We start from the raw sequence: 26,851 nt of genomic DNA on the forward strand, positions 1-26,851 counted from the left end.
TGGTCTGAGCTTAAGGCTCAGTACTGAAGCGCTAGACATGAAAGAGAGCCTTTCATACATGAAACCATGGGGACAAACTTCCAAAAGGCCAGTTTTTGCCTTCCTTTTAAAGACAAGAGATCTAAGCAATACACTTAAGAACTTGTGTATTTAAAAATGTAGAAAGGCACAGCAGAGTTGGTCATGTTTGTTGCATCCACAAAAATAGAAGTTTATTTGCATAAGCAAAATCTATTTTGGGTATTTATTTATTATGAATGAAAACTGCATGCTCACAATTTAAATAACAAGTTCACTTGCCATTTAAACCTGCAGTCTTACTAACTGCAGCTGACAGTTTTACTCCCCAAATATTAAAGAACTTGAGGCTTCTTTCTGTTCTTTATGCAACTGTTTTGCCCTGTTTTTCAAATCCTCTGCCTTAGCATCATCCTTCTCAATGCCATCTCCCAGTTTGTACATTCGACTGGCATTGGCGCAAGCCCATATGTGACCCAGCTCACACCCTTTCAGCGAGTACTTCAAAGCATGGTTCATGTCCTTAGGGACCCCAGGTGCTCCTTGGAGGTATATCACACTGAGGTTGAAGCAGCTAGGAGCAAAATTGCCATCACAGGCTTTTGTGTAATAGTCTCTAGCGACAACGGGGTCAGGTTTGTCATCGTTTACTCTCCCATCATGGGCCAACAGCCCAACATTATGACACGCATTTACTGACTTCTTCCCACCCTTCTCGCATGACTTCATAAAAGAGTTGTAGGCAGCTTTCAAATCTGGGTCAAGTCCACCTGTTGGCCAAGAAATCAAAAGATTACTGTAAGGACATGCTAAAACAGATGGGAGCTCTCTGCTTTGCAGCATGCTTCCTGGTGCACTTTGGGAAATACAGCATCCCTCTCTTTAGGTGCTACAGTCAAAATTAAGGACTTCAGAGACACTATCATTGTCTCAGTTACAAAGGTTTTGCTAATGTCTTCAAGTTAGGAAACCCTCCTCCACTCCTCACTTACCAAAACAGCTTATGTAGACAAAAAAAATACCAACCCTGAAACACAAAACACTCTTTCTACTACTACATCTATGGATTTCTTAGTAGCTTAAACTAGGCAAAGTATTCTTTTGCCAGTATACCTACACATAAACTGAGACTGTTGCTAGTTTTGAACTACAGTAAAAAATATCATGCTCCTTACTAGAATTGTCATTTGGAAGAAGCCTCACTACTTTAACTGCTTCCCGCTACCGTAGCAGCAGATACATTTTGGGCAGACTTGGGGCCTACTTATGTAAGCAGTGTTACCAGTCCGTAAGCTTATTCCTTCCTTACTTTCTCTAAAAAAGAACAGCGAGATGAGAAGAAATCCAACTTTTAAGAAGAGAACACACAGCAGCATTCAGCCCTGGATATACTTACCACTCATAGAGACATAATTATGAAAAAGTAATACATGTGGTTAACCCCGAGTTGATTCTTCAGAAGGAAGCAGTTTAGGGTTTTCCGCCCTTCCCCAGCTGTTACTACCTGACCACAAAAGGGGCAGGGCAGGCAGCTCCTCCTTCAAGGTCAGGAGGGAACGCAGGCGTTCAGCGCCTTTGCAAAAGCGGGAGCCGCCGCTGCCCGCAGGCATCGCCCGCCCTCCCCGCCCCGCCGCCCGTCCACGGAGGAGTTCCCCCGGCCGGCAGGACCGCCGCAGAAGAACCGAGGGGTAGGCAGCGAGACAGCACCGGGACCGCCCGCCCCCGGCCCACCTTTGCCGATGGCCTGGTAGGCCCCCAGGCGGTAGCAGCTCTCGCTGTGGCCGTGGGCCTCGCAGTTTCCGCGGAGCACCCGCGCCGCCGCCGCGAAGTCCTTCCTCACGGCGTCCAGGTAGTCGGCGAGGCGCTGGCAGCCTGCAAGGCACCGGTGAGGGGGGGTTGAGGCTCCCGCCGGCCCCGGGGCGGCGGGCGGGGGTGGCGGTGGGGCCGCTTACCGTCCGGGTCCTTCTCCTTGAAGCACTGGTAGCTGTACTCGACGTGCAGGTTCTCCAGGTAGCCCCTCACCTCCTCCTCGTCCTCGAAGTTGATGAGCCCGGCCATGCCGGAGCTGACGGCGCCTGCCGCGAGCGCCGAGCCGTCGATGCGCTGCCTGCCGCGAGCGCCGAGACATCGATGCGGCGGCGCCGCCTCCCGGCAGGGCTGAGCCGGCCGATTCACGAGTTTTAAGTAGTAATACATTTTTGGTGTTTAACTTTCGGAGTTTTGCACCATTGGATACGTATTTCTGCCGTCTCATTCGGGGCGATCAGAGCCATAAGTTGAGGCGTTACTGTATACGTTACCACACTACGCATGGCCTAGAAGCCAGGGCGGCTTTACCAATTCCCCAACTTGTTGCCGGTGTGTTTTTTGTCTCGGATTAACAGCTAAATGATTTGCAACTCGATTTTAGAACTGGGGAGTTGCTGCTAGGGACTGTTGTCTGCAACCGTCCCTTTTTGTGGCACAACAAGAGATCTTACAGATACTTTTTGAAGAGATGGAACCCTGCGTCCCAGAGTCTCTGAGCGGGCAGTGCCAGGGTCGTCGAAAACACCCAGAGACTGGTAAGCAATTAACAACGCAGAACGAACCCCAGTTCTCTAGTTATGGATTAATTTAAGCCAGATGTGATGTTAGGGTACTTGTACAAAATACGGCACGCTATCCAATTCCAGCACTTTTGAGCACAAAGCGAATTTTCTGAGAGTATAGCAGCACATTAGAAATTTGTGTGACAAACTGCTTAGAGTTAAAATTAATTTCAAAGAATATTTGAGAATGCTTTGTCCCAAATTATTTCAGTAACATAACACTGGCTTGTCAAGCTTTTGGATAAATAAAACTCGGTTAAATCTTGTGCATAGGCTCCCATAGGAAGAAACCAGGTTGTTTATTAACAGCTGGAGCTAATTGCAAGAACTGTTGCCAGTGGGACTGATGGCACCACATGCCGGACGTGCTGCTGAGGTTACAACTCCTGTTGAAGTATTTCCTTAAAACTCTTCAGGCTCTTCAGTATTTGGGTTGGAGTTAACACACATTGTCTACATGAAGCTAAAATCTTGTTTTCAAAACGTATCGACCAAACCCACTGACATGTCTGTGAGAAACAAGTAAGAAGAGAATAGGTAGTTTGGCCCATGCTGACTGCTACCTGAGAATTTTTGTGTCAAGTCCTCTGTTCTGGAGAAGGTCTTTGGAAGATGAACTGCTTTTGCACCAGCATTACTGTTTCTCTGAAAATCCAGCTTTGAAAAATTTCAGTTTGCACAGGCCCAGTAGAAACTCTTTGGAGTTTGTTGGTTTAAATCCTTGAAGAGTCTGTTCTTGCTGGGATTTTGCCTCTGCAGTTTCTGATGCTGACATTGAGTCAGTGCCAACTCAACCGTATGGCCTCTCCATACTAGGAGCGAAGTGGCGCAGCAAGGCTTCCCTTTCTGCTGTGGCTCTTGAGTACCGTGGGGCAGGCCAAGAACGGGCACCGATAGCAGGGATCCGTCTGTCGCTTGAAAGTTTTCCCTGTCTGAGCCCAGGCAGGAGAAAGGAAGATAGTTCCCATCATAAATCCGGATGGAATGAGAAAAAGAAGGCAAAGACAAGACATCTGGTGATACTCAGGTTGGAGTGAATTTGTTAATAGGTATGGAAAGAACAGCCTGGAAGCTCCAAAAGACATTAGGAGGTAGAAGAAACATGTAATGGACTGAGAATAACACTCCTAGCCCCTCCCTAATATAAGCTAATTTCTGTGCCCATAATTATATGAATTATTTCTTCTAAGCAGATTAGATTTTTAAGTGGTTAAATTCAGAACACAGAGACTTTTGATTCTGTTGTTGTTGGATCCTGAGCATGTAATTTATTTTCTCTATGTCAACATCCTCATCTAAAGAATTGGGACTATAACTGACCTTTGTTATGTAGTCCCTAAACAGGCAAAATTGTGTTTGATCATACCTGTAGAATATTTTGTCATCTTGTAATGACGGAAACATAAATGATTTTAGCAATTGTTCTTTAGTGTTTATTTATGTGTTTTGCTGGTTTGCAAACAACTAGTATTCAAAGCTGCTGTACATAGAATCAGCAATTCTTTAAAAGGTTTAACAGTAAACTCATTATAATTTCATTTTACTTGGATAGGGAAATTGTATCACTCTCTGTGTCCTGAAACAAAAAATAACTGTATTCTTTCTACCAACAATATATTATAGTATGTATTTGTCAGGAGACAGGTTTTCATCACTCTACTGTATCTGAAATTATTTTGTGTAAAAGCTTATGGCAAAGCTCCTCTCCAACTCCGAAGCAGGTGGCGAAACCTATTGTACTGCAGCAGATTGTTATTCATATTACCGGAATAAACTGGTTTGGGCAGGAAACATTTAAATAACAGAGGTTGATCTGTGAGCAGAAATTATAAAGCTGACGTTGAATTCCTGGTTGTGAGAGGTTATCCAAAGACAAGGAACTGCTTCAGTCCTCAGCATCCTCTGCGTGGACAGACTCACCAGCGCTTCGGTGTTCCTTCATCCTTGCTCCGAAACGAAAGCAACCGGGCGTCAGGGAAGTTCTTGCACCCACCGTCACGCGCGACGCCAATGCCCGTTGCTGAGTAATAGACCCTTCTCCTGACGCTTCACGTTTTCCATCCTTAAACCTGGATTTTAAGGTTCCCACCCACCCGGAGAGCCGGCAGTGTGTGCCTGGCGCTGCCCCTTTAAGGGAGGCGGGCTCGGCGCTGCTGCCCGGCCGGCTGAGGCAGATTCACTTCCAGGTCGGGGGGGGGTAAAAAGAGGGGGGGGGGTGGAAGGGAAAAAAAAAAAAAGAAGAAAAAAAAAAAAAGGGAGCCAAGCTCCGGGACCCGGCTGGCTGGGCGCTCGCCTCCGGCACCCAGCGCCGCGATGGTGAGTGAGCGCGGCGGGCAGCGCCGGGCCGAGGAGCCGCTGAGAGGATGGGTGGGGGTCGCCGTCGCGCCGGTGGGGGCGGGCAGGCTGTGTGCGTGTGTCCCCCCCCCCCTCCGCCCCAGGGTGACAGAGCCCGGCGGAGGGGAGCTGAGGTGAACCGCCGTCGTCCACCGGGGGGGGCAAGGGCCGTTATGGCGGCGCCGCGAGCCCCGCTCTGTGAGGCGGGTGGGGGGCTGCCGCGCGCCCGGGCAGGTGAGGCCGTTGGCCGGAGCGGGCGCGAGGCGGGCCCCGGGCGCGCGCCTCTTCGCCCTCCCCCCCCTCCGCTGAGGGACTGAGGCGGGAGTGAGCCGGAGGGGGGGGGTGTCCGGGGCCGCTCCTTCCCCCGCCGGCACCCCGCACGTCCCCCCGAGCCGGGCCGGCAGCCCTCGTTCCCCTCGCTGTTGTGTAACCTCTGCGGCTGCCGTCCTACCGATTATATAAAAGGGCGACCGAGAGCCGGCGGAGGGGACGGTTCAAGCCCGGCGCGATGCGAAGGGGCAGCAGCGGCAGCCCGGCCCGGTGCGCCCCGGCATCGCCACAGCGCCGCGAGGGGGATGGCCGGCCCGGCCTCGCTGCCGCTGAGCAGCTCCTCTCACAGCACCTTGTGAGGCCGAGGAGCAGCGGCTGCGGCCGGCTTCCCGCCACGCAGGTGCGAGGGGCAGCCCGGCGGGCAGAGCTCCTCAGCCGGCCGGCGTGAAGGACGGGGCAGCCGTCTCTGCCCTCGTCCAGCTCCTGCCTCCCCCCTCCCCAGCCTGGGTGCAGTCCAACCCTCAAACAGCACTTTTCCCACTGGGGCTTGCTTTGTCCAGGGGCTGTCTGGAAAAAGCCGTGCCACCGAAAGCACGGGTTTTGTGGTATGCGCGGTACGTGGGCCTTGCTGATCTGTGTAATGTGTAGCAGGGTGCTCTTAACAGCACGGAGCTGGCCAAAACTGGCGGTGGAGAAACAGCCTTTCTCTGTTGAAGACAGGCCTCAGAACATATGGGTGCTGTTTTGATCGCTCCTGTGTTTGAGAGATGAGTGTGCATATTTGCTTTTAAAGGACTAGCAGGAGCTTCCTGGGTTGTCTAGTCTCATCCCTTGTTATTAAAAGCCTAATTTCATTTAATACCCTAATAAAGTTTTTTATCTTTATTTTAAAAGTAGGTGCCTTTTGCACCTGCTCTTCTGTTCAGTGGACTAGGGTAGAACTTCATTGTTTGATGTTTTGGAGCTATGTACTGACATTTAAATTTATGGCAAAAAATCTATTTTACGGCATTATAATGCACCTTTGTTGCTGTGCTGGCACAGTGCTTCACCTTAATGGCTTTTTTTCCTTGTGTAGTTTTTATTCACTGTGCTGTATCTATAGGCAGCTTTCATATCTCTCACCTTTTGATCTGCTAGTGTAAGAAAAGCTGGTTTTGTTTCCTACTCCCAACATGCTTTTTTTCCCCAGAGCATTCTAGTAGATGTTACGTTCAAACTGAAATGTTGCAGGTATCTCTTAACATAAATAGCCCCGTGAGATCTCCAAGCATCTTGAAAATGACACAATACTTCCTTATTTTTGCTTTATGCTTCTCCTGATACCTTCTTTGGCTGCCTCACATTGTTTTCTTGTGGTTAAGCAAATCATTCAGGTTCTTCTCTCCAGTCATTCCTAATTGATGAACTCATATCTGAAGTTCTTGCTATTAATCTTGAACTACATGGCCTTACTATGTAGCTTTAATATGGCACTATTTAATTTTAGACCTCTCCTGAGCTCTGCCAACTTTGTATCGCTAGCAACTTTAGTCAGTATGTTCCCACTTGCTGTGCCAGAATAGTTAATATTAAATCTGAGTTTTGAGCATAATCCTTCCTTGAGTCTGGTTAATAAATTGCCTACATCTGTTTCATTCCATTTAATTTAAGTAGATAATCATAAAGCTTTCTTCGTAATGTAAATCATGGAACTGTTTATTTTTCATTGCCTTTCCTTTATCAGCGCTCAGAAGAGTTTTGATGACCATTACTTGAATTGATCTTTCTTGATCGTTTTAAGAGTGTTCATTTTAAGTAAGTAAAGTTTTGGAGCTGTGGAGAGGTGGAAAACAGTTAGAAACATGGTATGTCCAGCACCAAAGACTAAGGCTCTAAATTATGTCTTATTTTCCTGCCAACTTTTTGAGAGAAATAACTGCCACAATTTGAGAAGTTCCTTATCCTGTACCCCATCTCCTTTCAGGCTTCAGAGAGAAAAAAGCAGATGGGCCAGGCATACAGAGGCCTTACATATTTGGGTTTTGTCATACTGAGTCTGCAATTGGCTATAAAAATTGGGGAATACATCATAGAAGTGGTTCTGTTAGAGCTGAAATTGGTATTTGTCTTTCCGTGTTTTATACTGATTTATTGAGGGGGGGACCCCAAAAAAACTACCTATGGAAAAAAAGGTTTTGTTTTTTAATGAGACTGAGACACAAAGCCAGAAGGAAGCGAATTTTTCCAGCTGGAGTTGGTATGATCGCAATACCTGTAGTGAAGGCGGCCCACACAGCAGTGGAATTTACTTCTTGCGCAAAGTTAGATTGTAATTACTGATGGAAAACATCAGTTAAACCTGTCTCTTTTTTAGTTACTATTGTAGAAGCAGGTGGTTGCACGGTGATGCTTCCCCAAAGGAACAGGACTTTGTTTTGATACTCACACTCAGCCAGTTAATCTAGGCATAATGTTGGGTTTAGGATTCTCTAACTTATTCTAGGTATTTTAGTATGTCCCCTTAAACTCTTTTTTCTTTTTAACTGCATTTTGCAATATAGGTTAAATATATTCTAGCAATATTTAGAGTTGATCCAAAGAGTTTTTAAAAGAAAATGTGGAGTATAGTGTTCTTTGAGAACCTTTCCAGCTGCACTAGTGTGTGAGCTATAAGCTGAACTGGGTAACATCATGTTGACGTAGGTATTGCATTTCAGTCCACTAGTGTATTGGATTACTGTTAGATGCCAGTAGCCATGCAGTTTACCCCCTCTCCCGCCCCCCCCCCCCCCCCGGCACTTTTTTTTGTTTGTTTGCCTTGCTTATATTAAGCAATTATAAAGTTATCTTTTTAAAGAATTAGTTTAAATAAGCCTTAAAAAGCTCATATAAATGCAATTATTCTACTCTTTGTATTATTCCATTAGCTAGTTGGTTTTAGATGTGTCACATTACTCTTATAATATGTGTTTGAGCTAATGAAGACGCCCAGACTTGCATTATATAATGCATAATTCTGTGTTTTGGGGAATTTATTTTTGTATTTATTTTCTGATCACTGAATTAATTTGATAGAATGAAATAAACTGTGAGGTTACATGGAAGTATCAGATAATTAAGATGGCTATGAAAAAGTCAAATATACATAATAAAAGTTCAACTCAAATATTGCTGGATGATCTTTAATAATAATAATAATAAATCCTGCGCTGTGGTTGACAGACATTTACAGCATCTCCTTAGAGTATCAGAACCAGAAAGTGAAATGAGCTGAAAACAAATGCCAGGTTTGTTTTCAAGTTGACATTCAAAAGCATAGCTAGAGAAGGGAACCACTTCAATCCTAACCTTCTATAAGAGCTTAAATACTACAGAACACTTTTACTATGAGGTCTTTAACTGGGCAATATTATCTTTAAGTAAAGAGAAGTTGAAGAACGGAATGCGGCTAGCTCACATAAAAGGTTTACAGATTGCATTCAAGCTGTTCTATTTCAGTAGCAGACAGTCTAGGAAATTGTTTTTATGATGTTTGTCAAGGGACTTTATTAGATACAGATAAATATGTTTCGCCTATCTGCCCAGGTTACCTCAGGAGCCTTCGTTAGGTGTGTTTCTTCAGCCTTTTGGCAACAAGTTGAAGAAACATTATAAATGTCTCCTATAACTGGTATAAGTGGAGTTAAAAAAAAAGATACTGTGTTGTTTGCAAGTGTAATTGAGCCATGTTTGTGGATTTTGTTCCTTTATTGTATGGAGATGTCCTGTATGGACTTCTAAAGTGATTACTTTATATGAAAATTAAAACAATATTTCCAAATTACAGATTGGCCAGTTAGAGGTACTGGTTGAAAAAATAGTTTTCTGAGTCATATGCTAGTGGCCTATCTGCAAGGCTAAAAATTCTCATTGGAGTTTGCTCACTGATCTATAAAAGTGTTTTAGCTTTTTTGGCAGAAATTATGGAAAAGTGCCAGAAAGAATGAAGAGAGCCAGTATTCTGGTTTTGTCATATTTAAGCATCAAATTAGAAACCCAAGATCTAATGGAAGATGAGGACATCTTTGCTTTAGTCGGAATTATTTTCATATGCCTTTGAGTAATGATTCTGGTGGTGGTTTTTTTTAATCAGCAGCTGTCATATAAGTCCTGGGTGTGCGTATTAATTTCAGGTTAAAAAGAAAATTCTCCCCTTTCCTTTAAAAAATGTACTATATTAAAATAATTGGTTGTGTTTTCTCTTTAGAAGTACTTCAGGCATTGTTGCACATTATGAAGAAACAAAAGACGTTCACAGTTCCAAATTCTGTCCTTCCTTTTCATATCATCTTAAGATTGGAAGCAGCCAAAATTGCTGTTTTCTGGTAATGTGAGCAAGTCATATCACAAAGTGACTCCTGTTTCTTCAGTAATAAAATGTAATATTCAATCTTTAAAAAAAAATCATAAAAATTAAACACTGAGAAAGATTGAGTCAAAGGAGTTGGAAGTTGCATGTCAAAAACTGCAGAAAGAGCTTGTATTTGAATAATTTGGAGTTTCTATTCCCAAACCTGTACTTAAGTCTTCAGGAGCTATTAAACTCCAGTCTCTCATTGTTGTCAATACATGATTCATTAAAGATAAGCTCCATTCCATCTTTGCCCTAACGTGGTACCTCCCAGTCTTCAAATATATGCAACTTATTTTAGAAGACTTATTTCTGTCATTTTCTTTGTATTTCTTCTATATAACCTTTTATATATTTCTGTACTTCTGTGATGAACATATTAGGCAAATGAGGCAACAGAAGAGAAGTTAAATGAGCTAGGAAAGAAAGGTGAAATTATCCAGAACTTTCAGTATAAAAGGCAAGCCACAATTTTTCCTACAGATGAGATCTGGCAACAGTTGATGCTGTTATTTTCAAAATTGTCTGGGGGAGTATGTACCAGTCACTCGGCCTTCTTTTGTATGGTGCTGGGGATGATTCACAGTGCTGCGAGTCATTCTTTATGTTGATTAATCTGTGTGGCTGAAAACAGTAGGCTATTATTAGACATGGAATAAAAAAACCTTTGAGATTTTTTGTATACCAATGTACAATCTCAAACTCTGAAGGAAAAGTTCAAGTTTATATTCTGCCTTGTCCTTTGTACGCAGAGTTCTACTATAGATGATTTCCAGGTGCTTAGCGTAAAAAGTAGGAAATTGGTATCTATAATTGGTGGGAATACTGTAATAGTTGTTACTTTATTGCAGCACAAAATTTGGAATTAAATAGTTCTTTCTGAGTTTCCTTTTTTTTGATTTGGAGCTCTAAGTGCCCTTTTCAGTGTCAAAAATTGCTCCTAACAATATATGAAATTTATCTGCATTTCTAGTGTAGCTTGGTAGTAGGCTTCTAATATGGGTTGACTTAAATGAAAGATTAAAAGAAATCATTTAAATCAAGAAGTAAAATTTGATTTAAAATCTTCTTTCAGTCTGTCTTGATTGATTGATTAATTCCCAGTAGACTTCATAAATTCAAACAATCTTATCAGCAATTACTTTTCTTCCTCTGAATGCAAGCAGGGCTCAAGCACAACAGACCAGACTGGATGTGGTTCTGGGGGTGACTGGGGGAGGAGGCTGCTCATCGGTTTGGCCAGTTGTTTATTGTGTGACCTGACTTGCGTAGCTCTAAGGGAGGTGTTTCCTTTTGTAATATTTGCCTGTTCCAATGAGAATCAGATTAACAAAAATGAATGGTTTGCCTAAAAACAACATTATAGAGTAATGGAATATTCATAGACAGAGAAAGATTTCACTAAATCTCCTTTGTTTCATTGTGTTTTGCATATGACAGGAGGAAGCTTCTCCTTATTCTTTACTTGATATCTGTTTGAATTTCCTGACTGCCAACCTAGAGAAATTTTGCACAGAAAGGCAAGATGGAACGCTATGCTTGCAGGAGCCAGGAATGTTTCCTCAAGAAGTGGCTGATCGATTGCTGCAGACAATGGCATTTCATGGTAAAAACAATTATTTGTGGGTCATCAGTAAAAATATTTTACTGGAATGTCACACTGCAGTTCTGGTATTTTCTAGTAGAATCTGCTGTTGCAGCTGTTAAAGCTGTATTCCTTAATCTCTTAATAGAGAATTTCTGTTATTTTTGCTTTTCCACAGCTTCAGCTGAATATTGCATTGCCATATAGTTCTAAATAGAAGGTCATTTCTCTTGGGTTTATTATTTTAATTTAATGTTCCTTTAAGTGAACATTCTTTAATAGATCTTCTTTCAATCACTTAAAAAAAAAAAAAGAATTATTTGATTCTACTACTTCTAGCAGCACTCAAATATTCCAGTATCTCTTGCAGAGCAATTAACTGAATTTTCTTTTTTGTGTGTTCTTGTGATTAAACCAGGAAATAATCTTGTGATTTTCATTAAAATAGTTTCTCATCTCTTTTAGCACTTTTGTTGAAGTGTTATTATTTGCTCGAAAGCAGTCAGTTTCAAGAGTAGTATAAACATCTGTAAAAACCATCTTGTGGTGTTCTTACATTTTAGGTACTGGCCTATCATATTCTCTGTCAGCACATCTTTGAGGACAGGGCTGCCCTCATTTGCTTCCTTTAAGCATGACAAAGGAAAATGTGTCAGTAACAGCTTCTTAGCATGAAAAGAGTGAGTGTATAGATCCTAGAGAAGAGGCAGGAGACCAATTTCTGGAGATCCTGTAGACTCTTATTAAGAGATGAAATGTGACATTAGAAAAATTATTGTAAACAGACCAAGTGCCCTATCCTATAGGTGCAGATTTGGCTCTTATTGTGCAAATATGGGTGTTCTAGTTTTCTCAAGTTGTTCTAGTCAGATATAACAGAAGTATTGGTCCTAAAAAACCCACAAACTCAAAAAACCTTTTCATTTTCAACATACATTACTTTCTGAAGGTTAATTATTTAGAATAGTCCCAAGAAATCAGATTCAAGGAAACTGAATTAGCAGAAACTTATTATCTGTGCCAGTAGTGATGAAGGCAGTTCCAGACACTGAAACATCACAAACACTGTGTCAGAGTGCAGGATGAAAAAAAGTGATAAAAAATATAAACAGGGTGTGGCTAAGGTAGGCCAGTGAGAGAGCCTAACTCGATCTTCAATTAATTTAGCAATACTTTAACAAAATTATAAAGATTTATCACACTTAATTTTTCTGCTGGGTACCAGATGTTTCACCCTATATTTTTGCTATCTCTGCGAAAGAGCAATGCCCCAACTACTTGGTCAGAAATGCCTAAACCATTTGCTCTTTAGAAAGGTCTGCAAATCTTAATATTAATTTGACTTTATCACAGAGGCAATTACTAGCTTTTGACTTAAATCCAAACTGAAGTGGCAATGATGGTTTTATTCAAATATATTCTATTTTCAGTTTCTTTTCTGTTCAGTATAATTGAAGATAGGAGATAAAAAACAGGAGTGTTGACATTTACAACCTTCTAGGGTGAAACTAGAAGGGCATGTTCTTCCTACTCCTTTTGTATGCATGCTTGGCTTTCTATATAGCAGTAATCCTTCTGTTGGTAAGATACAAATAAGAAATCTTGGTGTTTTCAATGCATTTTGGATAATCCTGTGCAGGGAACTGAATGTATTATTTCAATTAGGATGTTGCCAGTATGCTGCAAGAAAAGACTACTTATGCAGTCATCTTGCTACAGAGCAACAAGATAATAATCTCAAACAAGATTGTTGCATTTCCTTTTTTCGTGGCTGTCTTTCTCTTCTTCCCACCCTTTCCTTGTCCTCCTCTTTCTCCTCTTTGAATCACCTTTTAGGTTTCTTTCTCACATTAGGCTTGTTTCTGAGCAACACTCCTACCTTCTTCATGAGGGATATATAGAAGAACTTAACAAGAGTCGTTTAGCATATTGATCATACTTACTAATTCAGTCAAATGCTAAATTGTTCAACTGAGTTAAAGCAAGATGAGAACTGGTCATTGATTGCTGGTACTATCTTGAGGTTAAGAGAACTGTGATCAGGGAAGAATAACTTTCAGGAATTTTGAAATTCTGTTTTTAGCACATTTCTAACCAGTTCAGTGAGAAAATCCAGAAAATGCAGGCAGAAGTCTGAATGTTTTTGAATCATATCCACATTTTATTTATTGCATGTTCCATGTTCTGAACCAAACAGGTAAAATGTGTATACTACATCTTAATTTGTCTCTCCTATTCTTAAAACTGGAATTTTCCAAAAGTGAAATTGTAATCTTAAAAGTGGAATCTCAAATATAAAATTTTGGGATCAGTGGCATAATGATCTAAGACAAACTACTTTGCAATTAATTTTCTTTGTTAACACTTTGTACCCTTCGGGTTCTTAAAAGTAATGTTCTATAACACTGGATCCAAACACTAATGCTGTTTTCCAACAGGGCTTCTGAATGATGGAACTGTGGGCATCTTCCGAGGCAACCAGATGCGTTTGAAACGAGCTTGTATCCGGAAAGCAAAAATCTCTGCTGTGGCTTTCCGGAAAGCATTCTGCCATCACAAGCTGGTAGAACTTGATGCTACTGGGGTGAACGCAGATATAACAATCACAGACATTATAAGTGGACTTGGCAGCAATAAATGGATCCAACAAAATCTACAATGCCTTGTGCTGAACTCACTAACTCTTTCTCTGGAAGACCCATATGAGAGGTGCTTCAGTCAGTTGTCTGGGCTTCGTGCATTGAGTATTACCAATGTTCTGTTCTACAATGAGGACTTGGCAGATGTTGCTTCACTTCCTAGATTAGAAAGTCTGGATATATCGAACACCTCTGTCACTGACATAACAGCACTCCTCACCTGCAAAGACCGACTCAAGTCTTTGACCATGCACCACCTGAAATGCTTGAAAATGACCACAACCCAGATTCTGGATGTTATTAGAGAACTAAAATACCTGAATCACCTTGATATTTCAGATGACAAACAGTTCACATCAGACATAGCGCTTCGTTTACTGGAACAGAAGGATATCTTGCCTAACCTTGTGTCTTTGGACATTTCTGGAAGAAAACATGTTACGGATAAAGCTGTAGAAGCGTTTATTCAGCAACGGCCCACAATGCAGTTTGTAGGACTGCTAGCTACTGATGCCGGCTACTCAGAATTCCTAACAGGAGAAGGAAACCTAAAGGTTAAGTGGGGGAATTAATTTTACTGAAAAATTACAATGTGCAGGAAAAATAGAACTAATCATTTGTAACAGATGTATGTGGGTGTTTCAGAAGGAGGCTGTAGGTTCATTTTTTTTAACTGTTAATTGTAATTACTGACTTTATGTCAAATTCCTACTTAATTCTGGCACAGAAGCTGCTAAATTTACATAATACTATTGTAAGAAGCATCTTATTTTCTGTGCCTTTTCAGTGAGCCTTAGATCCTGATTTAACAGATCAGATCTAAGAGAGCTGAACTTTGTCTAGTCTGAAGTGATTTACTGGAATAATATTCTCTGGATTCCAGCACAGTATCTAGCATAAGGCAGCAATATGTAAGAGGTGGAGGTACAATTTGCATAACCTTTGAGCAGTTCATGATTAACACAGAAGATACAATAAAACTTAGTAACTGAGCTGCTGTTGTACTCCATCACCACTTCTATTTCCTGTTACAATATTTCTACCCACCTTGAAAGGTCTTTTGGTGATGAACATGTAAGAAGCAATTACTTAGGATGAGAAAATTCCTCTTCTTGAACAAATCCTAAATTACTTAGTCACTTGGGATGAGATGATGTTTGCTGAAGTGCATTTATTTATCTTTTAGTGCCAGGCAACAAGATGTTGTGCCCTGTTCTGTAGAATATGCATGCACTTACTGGAGAATGAGCCTATCCTGTCCCTGCTATGAAGGGATCAGAATTAAAGAAGAAAAAGAGATGTTTTAGACATGTCACTGTCAGTGGTATATCATCTTTGACTCTGAGTCTTGTCATCTTCTTGCCATGAGAATAATGGAAACTGCAGAGGGAATGAGGAAGAGTTTGCATAATGTGTCCATAGTTTAGTCTGTCTCCTGTGCAAGTTGAGTTTTGCACTTCAATTTTAAAATTCAGAATGCTGTTGCTACAAGCAATTGAGGTAACACAGCTACACAATTTTATAAATTTTTTTTTTCCTCTGGAACTTTTGATAGTTGTTGATGGCCAAGTCAGCTGATAATGATGTGTATGAATGTTGAAATGCATTGTTGGAGAAAGCAAGTTCCTGTTTGGTGTGATGATGTACAGCATCAGGAAATTATACTTCATGTTTGGTGTAAAATAATTCAATATAATCCTTGCTCTTTAGAATACATGCTTCAAACAAGTGACTGTGCTATGAAAAGGCAGGAGGGAAGAAGGTTCTAGTAATGTGAGAATCATGATGGACTTGTAGAAGTGTAGTTAGCAAAAAGCAGTTTGCATTTCTATCTTTTTTTTTTTTTTTAAGGCATTGTTGTCAAGAAGAGACTGTAGGCAGCAATTCCCCCCCTCCCTTTTTTTTTTTGTGTAACCTAAATTCTTTCATGTCTATACTGAAATATTCAGCTGCTTAGTCTAGATACTGCTAAAGAATAAACAGGACAGCACTCATGGAGACAGCAGAAGTAAAATATTACTTTCTTTACAGCAGTCCTGTGAAATTTGATTAGAGAAAATTCTTGAAAGATTGAACACTACGCAGACATTATAGTTGAGAACATAAAGCCAAGTGGAAGTTCTTCATATAGTGTATAATTGGCTGCAAAACATGTCAGTAAATATAATTGCCCTGTTCTAATCAATAGAGAATATAAAACAAAATCCAAGATGGTATCAGTTATCTCAAGGCTGTAATATATTCCTGATCTAGCAAGTTTCGAAAAATTTGGCTCTATACAATACAGGATGCACAGAATGTGACACTTCAGTATATGAACATATGTGACACATTAAGTAGAACAAGTTCTGCATGCTTCCCTAAGAATTTTAGAAAACAATGATTGCAGCAACGATTCATTAAATAGTAAGACTGAGGAACAGACCATCTACAGTTACACAACTAACAGTTGTAAAGTAGATAAAATGTAGTTAGATAGAAAATATAGCAGATTGGAAAGTGGAAAAAGTTGCAGGTAGTTGCTGATTTAATATTCTGAACTTAAGCTCGTATTAGTCAGCAGCTCGTAGCTTCTAATACAGTCTTCACCTAAGTTAGCTCATTGTTTAGTTTTCACATGTATTTAAAGTCTGGTTTTAAGAATGACTTCTTTTGCAGAGAGCATGAGTTAGTTCTTTAATAAGGTGCTGGAAAGCTATTGCTACAGATACAGCTTATATGAAACTTGATGTAGACAAAGAATGGAAGTCTTTTTTTATTGCCAGAGCTAGAACCCAGAACCAAAAAATTACAGCCAAAATACCATCTTCATCAGTTTATCAGCTGCATTTGCCAGAGCATTCATTTACAAATAGTACTTTTAGGCATTTGGTGCATCATAAGCAGCTTTTGTTAGTTATGAAGTGCTACTTTTACTTAGTGGTTTCATACAGTTCTGCTTAAAGATATGGCTGAAGCCTAATTTTGGCTTATAATGTGGATTCTTTTTTGTGAGGAATGTTTGAAGATTGTGTAATTCTGGATTAATATGGCCAGATAAAGTAACCATTTGCTTACTGAAGGATTTGGCTGAAAATGTCACCACCTTTGAAACTGCAGCTTTGCACTTTTTAAGAACAAAATTTTTAAAGTAAAATGATGACATCTTGAACTAAAGATTATTTCTCTGTGCATAGGTGTCAGGAGAAGCAAATGAAACTCAGATTTCTGAAGCACTGAAGCGTTACAGTGAACGGGCCTTCTTTGTGAGGGAAGCACTTTTTCATTTATTCAGCCTGACACATGTAATGGAAAAAACAAAGCCTGAAATTTTAAAGGTAAAATAATATAGTTTTGATGATTGTCATGCATTGTTCCTTAAACTGAGCCCATCCCCAAAACCCTGGTATAAATTATTTTCTAAGCTTGTACATTTTTTGGTTGTGGTTTTTAAGATTAAAATCATAATGTTGGATAAGAATTAACAACTCTTTAAACAATAGTGATGTAGAAGATGCCCTGTAGCGTTTTACATTAGGTAAAATTGATCTGGACTAATGTTTAGTATCTATCTAAATTTAGTTGCATCTACATTAATTCTTTCATGTAATTTTGAATATGGTATGAAGCTTTCTTCAGATGTCGAATTCTGCCATTAGAACATATCTGTACTGGGTCAAATCAAAGGTCTGTCTAGTCTTATTCCCCAGGTACAACGGTGCTTTCTGCTGATGCTTATCAAGCAGTAATAATAACGAAGGCATTCAGTGATATTTCTCTCCACTGTCACCTTCCAGTATGACAGCAAGTGAATAAATATCATTAATGTTCTATATTGGGCTCTAACTTCGAGAATCCTAGAAACTTCCTTAGAAATCCATTCCAGGCGTTGGCTTTCCATGTCTAGAATGGCAGAGAAGGTTTAATTTTTACTGTGATCATAAAAAGAGGCATCAGTAGCACAGATGTTTTTTATTTTTCCTGTCCTCTTTGATGCTGAACAAGTGATCTTGATTTTGTTGGCTTCAACATCAAAAAGACTTTGGCAATCAATAGGCAACAAGAAAAATATTTTCTTAGGTGAGATCACAATCAACATACGTAGCCAAAAACATAATTCAGGAAGAAGCTGTGAAAAATATATCCTGACCTAGCAGCTTAGGATGTGATCTGAAATGGCTAGTCACCAAACAAGAAGCCACTACATCATTACCATTAAACTGCAGAAACTCTGTCCTACCTCATTCATCTCTGAAAGAGTTTGGTGATTTTTATCCCAGTGTGTAAAGCAAACCCTGGATCTTTCTAAGAATCTCTTGGATTCCATTCAGCTTCTCCTTTGAGAGGCTGCTACAACCAGTGCAAAAGGACTTGGAAAAATGGAAGTTGTCAGCTTTGAATCACTGAGCAGAAGAAAATGTTCCTCCTGAGAATTAAAATCACACCAGATGGATTTTTCACTTAAGTAGAAGGGAGGCAGAAATTGGGTGCTGTGAGTCATTGTTGTGGCCTCAAGCAACAGTGGATTGCTCTTGGGGTATGTGCACAAATGTTTAAGTAACTAATGTGGGCAAAACTCTTGCATTTCAGCTTGTGGTTATTGGAATGAGAAATCACCCCCTGAACTTGCCCGTGCAGTTAGCAGCAAGCGCGTGTGTCTTTAACCTAACCAAGCAAGATTTAGCAGCAGGCATGCCTGTGCGACTTCTGGCTGATGTCACTCACTTGCTCCTGAAGGCCATGGAACACTTTCCAAATCATCAACAGGTAAAAGACAAAATTCCTTTATTTTCTGTAGGATTCCCTGTCTTGTGGGTCTTACAAAAGGTTTCTCCACATCTCATGACCTCATGGAAATATGTTTAATAATTCATAGTAAGAAAGTATTTTGAAACATGTATGTCTCTGATGAAGTAATTCTTTTTCATTCTCATAGCTGCAAAAGAATTGTCTTCTTTCACTATGCAGTGACAGAATCCTTCAGGATGTTCCATTTAACAGGCAAGTTTTATAAGTCAGTTAAAACGAGTTGTAGCATTGCAGAATACTTTTCTTTGTTGTCTGTTCCTTCAGAAGGTTTGTTTCTGGTCTCAGTTTTGCTCAGTTTAAATCAATCAAGTGTGCTGAATTTGTCTGCCCTATAATTATTTTGGGCTTGTAATTCACAATTGAATGTAGGTCTGAAAAAATCCTTTGGTATACAGGTATTTTTTACTTCACCTGGATGGGTTATCGCTAATTACACGTAACAGAAGTCAGAATTTCTCTCGGAAACTATGGGATTGCAGAGATTTTTTTACTTAAATGTTTTGCCCAAATGCTTTGGATTGCATTGGTCTGATGTTTCAGAAGATTGTGCCAAATTTTTCTTCCTTCTTTGGAAGCAATTCCTGTGCACTTAGATATATAATTAGAAGTAGGAGACCCTAAGCAAACAACTCAAAGCTGACTGAGGCTCATGCAATACCTGTAATTTCACTGTGCATTTCTACTTTTTTTTTTGTATGAGGCATACTTCTTCCAGTTACTTTTGTCTTGCATGTGTTTCTATCTGATGTGTTGTCTGTGTACATCTTTCTTTTACTAAGATTTATGAGACTTCTGAAAATTAAATTTATTTTTAACTTCCAGGTTTGAAGCAGCCAAACTTGTTATGCAGTGGCTGTGTAATCATGAAGATCAAAACATGCAAAGGATGGCTGTAGCCATAATTTCCATTCTTGCTGCAAAGGTATGAAATTTACCTTTGAGATGATAGGATAATATTTCTGAAGTCTAAAAAATTGTTGATACGGTTTTGTTTGTTTACAGCTTTCAACAGAGCAAACAGCTCAACTTGGTGCAGAACTCTTCATTGTTAGGGTAAGTCAGATACTTCCCTGGCAGTCAAAAATACCATCCTCTCCAGCTAATCATGTTAACAGTATTCTAAAGATACAAAATAAACATAAGGAGATAGAATTCTATGAAGACATTACCCTGTATTCATTTGAAAGCTCTTTAGAAGAGAAAAGCCTAGAGAATTTATTAGAGATAATATCAGAGACAGTGGCAGTGAGACATATTAGCATAGATGAAAAGAAGCCGAATTGGAAAAACTTGACACAATTAATACAAAGTATCATAGAAAGACATCTCTTGATTTGAAATCCATTGTTTCAGATGAAAGATGCTCAAAAAGAGAATATTTGAAGTAAATGGTTACTGCTGTCAGTGTTCATGTGGGGTCCAGAGCTCTGTGGATGGCTTTGTGCCACCTGTAATAGTACTACTGCATGTGTAATTATGGTGAAAACAAAGGAATTCCTCTAGCAGGCAACCATGTTTAAAGGGGAGGTAAAAAGTTTAATAGCTGTTTTATTTTGTATAGTTTGACCCTAAACATGTAGATCTTTACTCTGCATATAAATGATAGCCATGCATTACCCCAGTTGGTGCAGAAAGCAGCAGAGGAGCTAATACGTTTTTTTGATATGCAATCATAACTGGGATTTTTTAATCGTTTTTTTCCCAGCAACTTCTACAAATAGTTAAACAGAAAACAAATCAGAACCTTGTAGATACTACCCTCAAGTTCACATTGAGTGCACTTTGGAACCTCACTGATGAATCTCCAACAACATGTCGGCACTTCATTGAAAATCAAGGGCTAGAACTTTTCATGAGAGTCTTAGAGGTGAGGAGTACAGTTTTGGTGGTGGATTATCAACATAGGTTTATAATTAACATTGTTTCAGTAATAAGCATAAGTGGTTACCTATAGTTTGTTTCTTTTTTCCACAGTCTTTTCCATCTGAATCATCCATCCAACAGAAAGTTCTTGGACTTCTGGTGAGATGAAAAAGAAACAAAAAAGTCTGAAATATGTACTTTTAAAATTTAATTTTTAATTTTTTTTTTTTTACCCCATGTTAATCTGAAAACTTGCCTAATATTTTTATGTTGTTCTTTAATCTTTGTAGTATGCGTTATTTGCAACTGACATTTTTTTGGACTGTTTTAACAATTCTCCAAAAGCACTAGTTATATTGAAATTGATGGTTACAGTAAACAAAAAGAGCTTTTAAGAAAGGACAGTGAGTGGGGCTTCAGATGAGTCCAAATGCAAAAAGTAGGTTGAAAATCAATGGAATTCAGAATTGTGCACTGCTGAATTTACTGAAATTGTGTTTGAGAATGTTAAAACTAGGCTTTAATTTTGTGTGATCTACATGCTAATGGCCTAAAATTACTTATGAGAAAACCTCTTTGTTTTGAGGCAAATTACTGCATTAGACTGGAAGAGTTTTCAAAAGCAAAAGTAGTATTTTGGCATCTGGTGGTCATTTGGATGTATGAAGATCTCATCCTGGTGTTTATATGTGGTTACTTACACAATGTAGTTCAAGTTTATGTGTTTATCTCCCTCATATCTTATTCTTTTGGTTGATATTTTCCCTTTTCTTTTTTTTCCCCCCTCCAGAATAACATAGCTGAAGTTAAAGAACTCCATTCTGAGTTAATGTGGAAGGACTTTATAGACCACATCAGTAAATTATTGCACAGTGTGGAGGTGGAAGTTAGCTACTTTGCAGCAGGGATTATTGCTCATTTGATATCTCGAGGAGAGCAGGCCTGGACGTTAAGTCGCAGCCAGAGGACATCTCTCCTTGAACAGCTGGTACAGAAATGATGGTGAATTTTATCATACTCTTTTATATTTTTTCAATGTTTGTATTTAACAATGAGTGTTCTTGGTTCTGTATTTTGCAGCATTCTGCCATCTTGAATTGGCCAACCCCAGAATGTGAGATGGTAGCTTACAGGTAACTATTGTCTTGATTTAGAGTTTGGAGAATAAACTGAACTAGATTTAAAACTTGTTCCCAAAGCAGAGTTAGCTGCTAGCCAGGCATGGTTTTGTCCAGTGGAAAAACACCTATCGGCTTAAAATACGCAGTGTATTAATTTTCCCTTTGTGACCAAAGAAGATTAGGGACTCCTGTGAAAGAAAGATGTAATGTTGTTCTGCTGCTTTTCTATTAAAGATATTCAGCTGCATGCCTAAAAGACTTAGACACAAAGATTAACCAGTAAGGTTATATTGGCTAGCACTAGGTTAGCACTGTTTGTCCTAGATAAAGAAGCTTCAGGCCAAAAAGTACAATTAGATAATTACTGTCCATCTAATCCTTATAATTTCCACTGTTTTTACTCATGTTTTTAAGGAGCAGGAGGCATCCAAATGCTATGGTAAAAGCACACCACATATCCACTATATATGATTTTTGCTAGTAATTGTCTTAAACTAGTTTTAGGTGCAGCAGGTGAGCCTTTTAATATCAAGTGTCTCTTCTAGTTAAACCTGTAGCTGAATGAGTAAACAACATGTGACCTCTGAAGGAATAATATCTAGTAGTTAAGCAAGTTGCTGTTCTTTTTTTATAGGTCTTTCAATCCGTTTTTTCCACTACTTGGCTGTTTCATGACACCTGGTGTCCAGTTATGGGCAGTGTGGGCCATGCAGCATGTCTGCAGCAAAAATCGTATGTATTAAGATAATATTACCCTTAAAATTCTTATTTCTTAGCATATTATTCACTAGCATGAACTGGTAAAAATGAGAAACCAAGGGTATTCATTCCTAATCCTCTGGAGAAACTACATTTAGGCTTTGACTAAATGGGGCAGGGAAAGAGAGTAATAAAAGTTCTTTATATCATTTTTAGTTACTGGAATTTTACTGTTAAATGCAGAGTATTAATTCCAAAATGTGGACGTGTGTTAAGATTAACTACATTTTTGGCTTGCCCAGGTGTTTTTATTCAGAAATATAATCTTAATAATGGACAACAAATTTCTTTTAAATTAAGAACAGTTACTGTAGCAGGTAGCTATCTCTTACTATCAGAACAGAAGTTTTAGGTAATCCTCATCTCTAATCGCCTTTTTGCAATAACTTGCTGTGACACAGAGGTCAGTTTCTTAATCTGTCTTTCCCATCTGCAAAAGGAGAACACCAATGTCTTGTTTGTAAAATTATTTGCAAGCATGTGATGAAACGCACAAGTGTCAGGAAAGGAAATAAATCCCCTCAGTATAACTAAATGTAGAGTGGACAAACCTTCCTGGCTTTTAATGTTTGGGGGGGGGGGGTTTGACATAAGTTTGTATGATGTGAATGTGTGTATTGTCATCAACTTCTACGAGATACAAAGCAGCTTTCCTCTAAAGTATTAAAAGTATTTTCTGTGCCAGTTTTTTGATCTTCTTGACAGCAGTATATCTATGCTTGTTTATCCCTGTCCCATAAATTACTTTTTCTACAGTGAAAAGACATCTATTCAGGACCAAACAATAACATGGCATAATATATAATTGCACATAAAGTACTGTTATCTTGCTCTTTATAGAGCTCGTAAATGTAATGAGACACTGTTCCCAGGGTACACTAGCCAGAGATCTGTGAGGACTTTTCCCATGTTGAAGTAGGACTGTTCTGACAAAGTTGTTTTACTGGTCAGACTCCGGATAACAGTTTTTGATTAAGACCCTGTAATTTCTCTTTGTGCCTCAGCCCTGTTAACTTAGTATGCTCCTGTTTGTTCTATTTATTTTTAGTGTTTATTTTGTTCTGCCCTAACCTCTGAGCTTTCAACATGCCACAGAGGTTTGTATTGACAGTGAGTAACTGCTCTGTAGAATGGAGAGGCTGGAAATACTTGGATGGCATACTCCTGATTCGAGATCAAGACAGTATTCCTGAAGTTTAGCTCTGATAGTAGTTAGTGCCAGAAGCTTCTGGACAAAGTTGCAGAGAAACCAAACATTTGGTAGGAAATGTAATAACCTACCTGGAGGGAAAATGTGCTTAATTCTGTAACATGAAGATTTATTTGGGGGGAAAACCTTCAGCTTTTGGCGCTTGGCAACAAGAGAGCTTTTTGTCCTTGAGAAGAGATGTGTTTTATTTTGACCTCCTCTTTTAGATGAGGGTGAAAAATAATCTAGGATTAATGATGAGATTTATTTTTCCTGTTTATTTTTTTTCTCCTTTTGCTGTTTCTCTCTATCATATCCACCTCAATGAGCTAACTTAACTAAAATATTAGTAGCACTGCAGTAAACGGGATCCCCAGTGAAATGCTTCTGTCAGCATTTAAACAACTCTGGTGTTGCTTCACCGAGATGAATGGTGAAATTGGGCACATCTGAGGTAATGCTCTGTGGATTGCATTACAGTCATCCTGACCTTTTTGTTACACCTTCTGAAGCTTGCATGTTACATTAAATATATGGCTCTTTTTATAGCTGGTCCCTACACTTAATAACGCTGGAGCTGATGTAGCTGCGCTTTCAACTTCTTAAAATCACTAATGAAAGTGGAAAGAAAAGTGTAATTTTATCCCTCAAAAGGCATTCATAGCAACTTACAACTAGTTAAAGGCCACCATCAATGTATTTGGTAAACTGTTTTCAAAGGAACTAGTTCCTATTCACTCTACAAGAGTATACAAATGATGTGGTATATCTGATACCATTTTTTGGGAACTGTTCCATACTGAGTTTTTTTGATAAAGGTGATACTTTTACCTGGATACTCATAGATCCTACAGTACTTCTGATTCCAATCTCTTAAAATTTATGTATGTGCACTTAAAATGCCTGTAGAAGAGGCAGGGGGAGACAGAGAATACTATGAATATTACAAGGCACTTTCCAGTCAACTCAGACAGACATGGAAACAGACCTGATTACAATTGGAGTCCTGTCCAAACAACTCTGTTGTTCTGTTGTTACTTGTTAAAGTACAAATGCACTTGTGTAGACACTTTAGGGAGTGTCCTAAATGCTGCCTGGTCTAGGAGACAAAAGTGGATTTGAATCAGTGTCTACAGTATCTGCTACACTTACCCTAGGTAATTTTTTTTTTAATTTCCTTTTTTTAATCTTACTACAGCTGCCAGATACTGCAGCATGTTAATTGAAGAAGGTGGTTTACAGCATTTATACAACATCAAGGAAAACGTCCAGACTGATCCACATGTCCAAAGGATTGCTATTGCCATCCTAGATAGTTTGGAAAAACACATTATGCGTCATGGGAGACCACCACCATGTAGAAAACAGCAACAAAATAAACCAAACTGAAAGCTGCAGGTATAGGAATGTAAAGTATTGTCTCTGTAATAATCCTTTCTGATGTGTGTAGTTGGAGTAACTTGTAATATAGTGGTCACCATTAAAGTGATTTGCCGATAATTGTGGTACCCAGAACCATGTACGGTAACCTTTGGTGAATGTCAACTTTAATGGCAACCTCATATGCAACCTGTAAAGGGTCACTGCTTGAGCTGGTCATACCTGTAGGATTACTACTGGCTACAAAGAGATGGGACTTGTACAGATCAATATGCACATCTGAAAAAAGACTTCTAGGAATATCTTGTTTTGTGACTTCTGGGAGAGAAAGTTATTTCATCCCTATGATTGCTGTTCACAACACTGTTTACCAGTTTGGTGTTTGAATAGAACTGTGTGTGGTTGTGAGATTCAACACTTTTACCAATTAAAACAAAAGTACATGCATGCAGGTTACGATGAGACTTGTAACTAAGGCGACCAAAATGTCCGTTGCCTCATAACCCTTCTAAACTCAAATGGGGTCTTTAACTTCCTTTTCCTTTTGCCTGCAAGCTGTGTTCTTCTGTTTTCCTTGCTGCTAGAACAATGCCTTTTTGAGGTTCAGCTCTCCTGAGTCCTCCCTACTCTTAGTAAGGTGGGGATCAGCATTGCATCAGGGAAATGGGAGACATGCTCAAGTAAAGCAATAGAAGCAGGATTAAAATAAGACACAATACTAAAAGGATGAACTAAGCTTGAGATTTTAAACTTGATAACAAGAAGGGGGTTTTGTTGTTGTTTGACTACTTTTGGTTGTGTGTGATATCTTTCTTTTGTTTTTAGAATACTGATAGGGAAAGGAGAAGGCTCATTAGAGCAAAATACTGACTTGTCTTCATGAAGGGGATTGCATGACTTGGTAGGAGGCCCAGGATATTTGGTCACCTTATTTATAAGAGACTAATGATTGGTCTGTTCTTTTCTGTAAATATTCTGTCAGTATTGTGCAGTGAATTATATTTCCAAGTCATCACAGTGCAAAATATCACCCCATGTTCTATGTGAGCCCTGTGTCCATTGCATTGTTTTGTGGAGTGTGAAATTTTACATAAAAGATGCTAATTGTAACAACTTATTTCTTTCTTGGTTACCTATGGGTTTCAAATGATGTGTTGAATGAAACATATTGCGCAGCATACAGATGCCTGAAAGCAAACTGCATGTCCATTCAAATTCAATTTAATTTCAGGTATTGTTTTTGTTTATCTGGTTAGTCTCCATATTTCCATGGCAACTGATTGATATTCAGAGACTATTCTGTAAATATATTGGTAATTGAGTTTAAAAAGAAAACTTACGTTTGGTAGCTTACTAGCAGGGATGGCTTCTTCATGATGACCATATTTTACTATTTTTAACTATTTCCCTCTCCCAACTCCCATCCTTCAAATAAAAACATGACCTCTAATCTTCAATAATCTAATTATTGTGTATTTCAGCAACTTCAAAAGGTACTGATCCAGTAATTTAATCAATGTTGTGTAATTGCTTTTTGTACAAAGGTATAATTCGGCTAGCATTGTTTTCATGTGTGCATCTGGTTATATATAGTTTTCTTGATTCAGAAAGAAATTAAATTGGTTGTAGCTTTGAATTATGAAGGTGGTTTAAAAAATGAAAAATGGACTCCAAGCCTTTACTCCCCACCCTTCTGAGATGTCTGCTATGGGACTTCTGCTATGAAATTTCCATTACATGAAATGGAACACAAAACTTGTCAAAATTGGTGTTAATAGAATGAATATAAATCAATTGCTACAAGATTTTAAAATAAAGACGACAACTCTCCTTACAGTACTGGTTTTTCCTAATAACAGGAGAACTTGCTGAAGCATCTTAACTAAAACCGTGGGGGGAAAAAAGAATCTACTACTACATGCAGCACAAAATGTATGTGATA

General features: G+C 39.3%; 2 protein-coding genes across 6 annotated transcripts; one reads left to right on the top strand and one right to left on the bottom strand.

Annotated features, from left to right (window-relative positions):
* Nucleotides 1–181: 181 nt before the first annotated feature.
* Nucleotides 182–2,166, bottom strand: COA7 (cytochrome c oxidase assembly factor 7). Its single transcript, XM_075037126.1, has 3 exons — nt 1,971–2,166; nt 1,750–1,890; nt 182–788 (listed from the first exon to the last, which is right to left on the bottom strand). Exons 1-3 carry the CDS (start codon nt 2,074–2,076, stop codon nt 340–342), a joined length of 696 nt encoding a protein of 231 aa, XP_074893227.1. The 5' UTR covers nt 2,077–2,166; the 3' UTR covers nt 182–339.
* LOC142035231 (protein zyg-11 homolog B) lies at nt 2,148–26,739 on the top strand. Of its 5 annotated transcripts, none has more exons than XM_075037117.1 (15): nt 2,148–2,582; nt 2,883–4,925; nt 11,026–11,191; nt 13,609–14,363; nt 16,986–17,126; nt 18,379–18,555; nt 18,725–18,789; nt 19,420–19,519; nt 19,600–19,650; nt 20,303–20,464; nt 20,572–20,619; nt 21,251–21,448; nt 21,541–21,593; nt 22,216–22,313; nt 24,728–26,739. In XM_075037117.1, the coding sequence occupies exons 2-15, from the start codon at nt 4,923–4,925 to the stop codon at nt 24,916–24,918; spliced, it is 2,208 nt and encodes a 735-aa protein (XP_074893218.1). In that variant the 5' UTR covers nt 2,148–2,582; nt 2,883–4,922; the 3' UTR covers nt 24,919–26,739. The 5 variants fall into 5 exon arrangements, with proteins under 5 accessions (XP_074893218.1, XP_074893219.1, XP_074893221.1 ...); XM_075037118.1 differs by having other exon boundaries at nt 3,026–4,925; XM_075037120.1 differs by lacking the exon at nt 2,883–4,925.
* Nucleotides 26,740–26,851: the final 112 nt, after the last annotated feature.

Source organism: Buteo buteo, chromosome 10, assembly GCF_964188355.1.
Source record: "Buteo buteo chromosome 10, bButBut1.hap1.1, whole genome shotgun sequence".
Lineage (NCBI taxonomy): Eukaryota > Metazoa > Chordata > Aves > Accipitriformes > Accipitridae > Buteo > Buteo buteo.

Excerpts from the sequence above, each read along its gene's own strand:
- COA7 (XM_075037126.1), bottom strand. The coding sequence starts at position 2,076 with ATGGCCGGGCTCATCAACTTCGAGGACGAGGAGGAGGTGAGGGGCTAC. Across the intron at positions 1,891-1,970 it reads CAAGGAGAAGGACCCGGACG|GCTGCCAGCGCCTCGCCGAC; the intron begins GTAAGCGGCCCC and ends GGTGCCTTGCAG. Across the intron at positions 789-1,749 it reads CTACCAGGCCATCGGCAAAG|GTGGACTTGACCCAGATTTG; the intron begins GTGGGCCGGGGG and ends CTTGGCCAACAG.
- LOC142035231 (XM_075037117.1), top strand. Across the intron at positions 11,192-13,608 it reads GCAGACAATGGCATTTCATG|GGCTTCTGAATGATGGAACT; the intron begins GTAAAAACAATT and ends GTTTTCCAACAG. Across the intron at positions 19,651-20,302 it reads CAGAACTCTTCATTGTTAGG|CAACTTCTACAAATAGTTAA; the intron begins GTAAGTCAGATA and ends TTTTTTTCCCAG.